The sequence below is a fragment of the Taurulus bubalis genome (genome assembly GCF_910589615.1).
Source record: "Taurulus bubalis genome assembly, chromosome: 2".
NCBI classification, from domain to species: Eukaryota; Metazoa; Chordata; class Actinopteri; order Perciformes; family Cottidae; genus Taurulus; species Taurulus bubalis.
The window spans coordinates 42,547,026-42,552,297 of record NC_136590.1 but is presented as its reverse complement, the minus strand read 5'-3'; the positions used below and the strand labels follow the sequence as shown (position 1 = coordinate 42,552,297).

The 5,272-nt window shown below is 46.0% G+C and overlaps 1 protein-coding gene across 1 annotated transcript; it reads left to right on the top strand.

Moving 5' to 3' along the window:
• Window positions 1-410: 410 nt before the first annotated feature.
• On the top strand, window positions 411-4,334 carry ckma (creatine kinase, muscle a). The gene is made up of 8 exons (XM_079237159.1): window positions 411-546; window positions 1,826-2,033; window positions 2,191-2,345; window positions 2,548-2,680; window positions 3,008-3,179; window positions 3,306-3,429; window positions 3,527-3,716; window positions 3,843-4,334. The coding sequence occupies exons 2-8, from the start codon at window positions 1,841-1,843 to the stop codon at window positions 4,019-4,021; spliced, it is 1,146 nt and encodes a 381-aa protein (XP_079093285.1). The 5' UTR covers window positions 411-546; window positions 1,826-1,840; the 3' UTR covers window positions 4,022-4,334.
• The last annotated feature ends 938 nt before the right edge of the window (window positions 4,335-5,272 follow it).

The window sequence follows — 5,272 nt, the reverse complement described above, 5'->3', positions numbered from 1 at the left end:
GACGACTCCGACTCCAACCTTCTGGATAAAATGTGTCTTTGAGCTGCATTGGTACGTGGCAGCCATTTGATGAGTGAATACCAACTCTTTCCAACCTTCATGCCTCACACAAGGACCCTTGATCTCCACGACATGGTTGGCAAAAGTGAAGCTCAGCTTCTTTCAGTGGCAAGATTCAACAACCCTCCTCCTCCCCTCTCTGATACTCCCCTCTGGTTGGTGCTATGTATGGGCCATGGGTGAGGGGGAGAGGAGGGAAAGGTTGGGGGAGGAAGGTGAGAGGGGTGAGGGTACAGCTGCAGTAGGCCACCCGTCTTAGATGACTGAGATGTAAATGCGTCCCTTTCATAAACTGTTTTGAGTATCAGAACCGAGCATCTGGCCAATGGGGGCGCAGCAGGCACTAAAATGGACAAGCCAATGGCTGACTGTCACCGGGTATATAAACAGGGAGCAAAGACCTCCAGAGTCGGGTGACCCCTAATCTTGGCTGTGAACAGGATCTGATACCAAGGATTGTTATCTCTGTACTTGTCTTCTGTGAAGGTAAAGAAATATCACAGACTTTATTAGTTTTGTGGAGTTAAAGAAGGAGGGAAAGATATTGGGAGGCGTGTGTGGATTTGGAGAACCATTCAAACATTTAGAACGGAGAAAACAACTATTTTTGCCTGTTTTTTGTTGTTGCCTGGGATGAAGGGTTTTGCACTTGAAGTCTGTGAGGAAATCAAAGGATAAATACTCAACAATTCCGGGATGTTTGAATCAATATGATGCATTCTGGGGGGGAAAACAGAGACCTACTAGGTATCAGAGGTCATTGAATTTTGTTAGACCATTCTCATTGTTTCTCATCATAAAAAAAGGGAGTTGCATTAACTTGCATCACTACAAATATGTGTGCTCTCAATTGAACGCTGATTTATGTGGACAGGTGCTTCACAGTTTGATGCACGTAAGACTCGGCCTGAAGGCCTTGGATATCCAGCAATTGATTCAGAGTTTTTAAGATGGCCTTTTGGCCTTTAACTTAACAAGATAATTACTCTTCGGCAAAGTGATAACTGCATTCAAATTGTCACTTTCCTAAACCAATTTGGCTCCATACCAAAACTTGGATTGCATTTCATGTGATGGCCCAAGTGCGTCATTGCATGCGTCAGTCTTTTATTAATCATGTGATCAAGGCCAGATGAAACAAATTATTGTACAAAAAGGTAACTTGTGTGTAGACAATTCGGAGTAAACAGATCTGGCTGGAGCAGTGGAATGAAGGGAGGCATCAGCAGCTGGTCAGCTGTGTGTCAGGAGTTCGGCATAGCGACAGCTTTAAGGGATGCACTAAGTGTTTAAAGCTGCAGGGTTTAGCGGTGATACAAGTGTGATACAAAAGAGGTGCAGAGTGTTTTCAAAGGGTGTACGCATGTAAAGCACGACCAAGACTTCTTCCTTTCTAGGTGTCAACGTGTGAATTGGAGAACCGGGGTTGCCAAGAGAATTAAAATACTACATATATATGCTGAGGACATTTTAAAGAAACGGTATACGGTCAGATGTGCTGATGCTAAAAATACCCAGGCAACATGTGCTCCGGCCCCAAATCTATTTTAACTGGACATTCGAGCCGCTGGGAATTGAGTGACACTTGTTACCAGGATTCCTCTGCCAACAACAGTTAAACTCTGCAGCTGTCTCCCAGTAATTCCAACATCTCCAAAAAATTTTTTTTTGGGGTAGAGTAGTATCCAATTAGGACGAATTGTTTCTTGATTATCCAGAGCCTCTGTTCTAGTTTGACAACCTGTGCCTCTCTCTCTCTTTGCAGTGTTAGAAAGCAATCATGCCTTTCGGAAACACCCACAACAACTTCAAACTCAACTACAAAGTTGAGGATGAGTTCCCCGACCTGTCCAAGCACAACAACCATATGGCTAAGGTCCTGACCAAGGAGATGTATGGCAAGATTAGGGACAGGCAGACACCCAGTGGCTACACTGTGGATGACGTCATCCAGACTGGTGTTGACAACCCTGGTGAGTCCCGAGAGACCCTTCAATGTCGATCAAATCATCTAGACACATAGCTCTAACTGAAATAAAACTTCACATCGCATTTCTTGGTTAAACCTGTACAACAGCTCTCATCTTTCCTCCCATCTTCTAACGACTGCTTTCCCTATTCTGCCTTCAGGTCACCCCTTCATCATGACTGTTGGCTGCGTCGCTGGTGATGAGGAGTCCTACGAGGTCTTCAAGGAGCTGTTGGACCCCGTCATCTCCGACCGTCATAATGGATACAAGCCCAGTGACACCCACAAGACCGACCTGAACTTCGAGAACCTGAAGGTGCAGTACGCCAGTTCGTCAAAGAACAGGGACCTCTTTAGTTCATTGAGTAAAGACTCTTAGGAACAGAAACCAGAAACACTGCACTGGATAGGTTCATTGATCTCCAGCTAGAAAAATAGGAACTAACCACATGATGATGCCCAGTCCTCTACATTTGTATGCTTCTGTTTCGCTTTGTAATTGAGCATTTCGTCAATAGGGTGGTGACGACCTGGACCCCAACTACGTTCTGTCCAGCCGCGTTCGTACCGGCCGCAGCATCAAGGGATTCACCCTGCCACCCCACAACAGCCGTGGGGAGCGTAGAGCCATTGAGAAGCTGTCCGTTGAGGGTAAGTTATTAATAGTTTGAGTTTGCATACCTAAGCAAGGCCTTCCCCAAACAATAGATTATGTAAACAAGGATTATGTAAACAAGGCCTTCCCCAAAAGGCCTTAGATTATGTAAACAAGACCTTCCCCAAACAATAGATTATGTCCCTTTAGGATAAGAGGTTGAATCTACAGTAACCCGACAAGGCTGTGCTGCTTGTCCATTTAATACGAAATCATCTAAATGTTAATTGGCAGGAAACACTCTTCAAAGCTTCCCATATTGAGATCTACCGCAGTAGTAAAGTAGGACAATCAGCCTGCTAATAGTACATGTGTCCCTATAGCTCTGACCAGCCTGGATGGCGAGTTCAAGGGAAAGTACTACCCCCTGAAGTCCATGACTGACGCCGAGCAGGAGCAGCTGATCAGTGATCACTTCTTGTTTGACAAGCCCGTCTCTCCCCTGCTGACCTGCGCCGGCATGGCCCGTGACTGGCCCGACGGCAGAGGCATCATGTGAGTACCATCAATCGCCGTCAGCGGGCCAGCAGTGGAAACGCCTTTCAAAATGCGCATCATTTGACGGCGTCACCGGTGTGTTTTTCTTCCGTATGCTGATCCATTGCATCAATCTCCATCCAGGCACAACGACAACAAGACCTTCCTGGTCTGGGTGAACGAGGAGGATCATCTGCGTGTCATCTCCATGCAGCCCGGCGGCAACATGAGGGAGGTCTTCAAACGTTTCTGCGTTGGCCTGCAGAAGGTACGCATAAATAAAACAAGGTCTAAAATCAAAGATTAAAACAAAGTGTGGATCGCTGCTTGATGCAACTCTGACTCCTCCCTTTTCTTCTCCCCAGATTGAGGAGATCTTCAAGAAGCACAACCACGGCTTCATGTGGAACGAGCATCTCGGGTACATCCTGACCTGCCCCTCCAACCTCGGTACCGGCCTGCGTGGCGGCGTCCACGTCAAGCTGCCCAAGCTGAGCACACACGCCAAGTTTGACGAGATCCTCACCAGGCTGCGTCTGCAGAAGCGTGGAACAGGTACTAATTTATCCACTCTTTAGCTTGTAGGTCCATCAAGATCTCGACTGAGATTCCACAGAATTCTAGACTCAAAGGTGTGATCCGTAATCCGAACTTCATCCTTTGACCTTTCTTCCTCTTTAGGTGGTGTGGACACTGCCTCCGTGGGTGGTGTGTTTGACATCTCCAACGCTGACCGTCTGGGCTCCTCTGAGGTGGCTCAGGTCCAGCTGGTGGTTGACGGTGTCAAGCTCATGGTCGAGATGGAGAAGAAGCTGGAGAAGGGAGAGGCCATCGACGGCATGATCCCCGCACAGAAGTAAAGAGGGACAATCTTGTTTTTATCTCGTGACCATTCATGTGCAATCGAGCCAGCTGACAGGCGTGCAGAGGAAACAGCCGCTCACCAAGAGACTCTTGACTCTGCTCACCTCTTTTTTCCTCCTTCCAGCTTTTTTTCTTTCCTCTTTCGTCCTATTTTTATTTTTTTTCACGTTCTCCTGTGTTGGTTGGTAACATCCTGCGATCGGCCTCCACTGAGCCGGGCTTGCCCCGGCAGACGTGGCATCACCTACTTTTTCTAAAAAGTAATGACTATTGAAGCTCAATAAACAATAGTACCCCATAAAACATGAATCATTATGATCTTTTGTGTCGCAGCAGGAGAAATAACAATTCACAAAGTGAAACCTTCTCAAATCAATACTTACCGTGTCAGAGGATCCGAAGCCATTGACAAATATTCAGATTGTGTGTCGCAACTATGACAACAAGACACCAAAAATTAAAGAAAAGAAAATGCCAACATCAGTGAATTTTATTAATCTTCAGCTCCGTGTTCTCCTTATAAACCACAACCACTCAATCTCAGTTTACAGTTTGTTTCTGAGGGGAGGAATCAAACAGTGGAGCAGTGTAAAATTACTCATACAGGTCAAACTGTGTGTGTTCGTCAGTCTCTTTTGCATATAACATCCAGCTGTTTCCAAACATCTGTTTGGGAATGACAGTGCATGTTAAATACTGAGCCTCCTGGCATCCTAATACTGTACCATCTAAAACCAGACCAGTCTCTGAGCAGGTACACACGTTTACTCAACAAGCAGGTCAACCAAATCTTTTCAAGATTTTTTCACAGTAGATTCCACCTCAAGACAATGTTCATCCACCTTGTACTAAGAGTGAGTTGTTTTACACGAAGTTATTTGCTTTTTTCGCCTGTTTCACCTCCATAATTGCCTCCGAAAGGCTTCGCAAATAACCTGATTCGTGTTTGCCATCAGGAGACAGTGATGTGACATTTCTATGGCTTGAATGCAACGCAGGGCTTTTCGACACGGTCGGGGCTTATTGTAAATTCAAGTTAAAGTCGAACCAAGCCGCCCAGTTGATTCCCAATGCAAGTGTCCTACAACTGAACATTTCTCTTACACACTGTGTACATTGTGGTACATTTCATGGCATGTTGTCTGCACACATGTACTTCTATCCTCTGGCAAACAAGTTGGAGTTAAGTCACTGTGTTCCACCCAAGCCGCACTGTTTGTTTTTTTGTGAACAGGGGGAAGGACCGG

What these genes read in the sequence shown, in the direction of transcription:
- ckma (XM_079237159.1), top strand. Translation starts at nt 1,841, where the DNA reads ATGCCTTTCGGAAACACCCACAACAACTTCAAACTCAACTACAAAGTT. An exon ending in GACTGGTGTTGACAACCCTG is followed by an intron (nt 2,034 to 2,190) that starts GTGAGTCCCGAG and finishes TTCTGCCTTCAG; the next exon opens with GTCACCCCTTCATCATGACT. An exon ending in CCCGACGGCAGAGGCATCAT is followed by an intron (nt 3,180 to 3,305) that starts GTGAGTACCATC and finishes ATCTCCATCCAG; the next exon opens with GCACAACGACAACAAGACCT.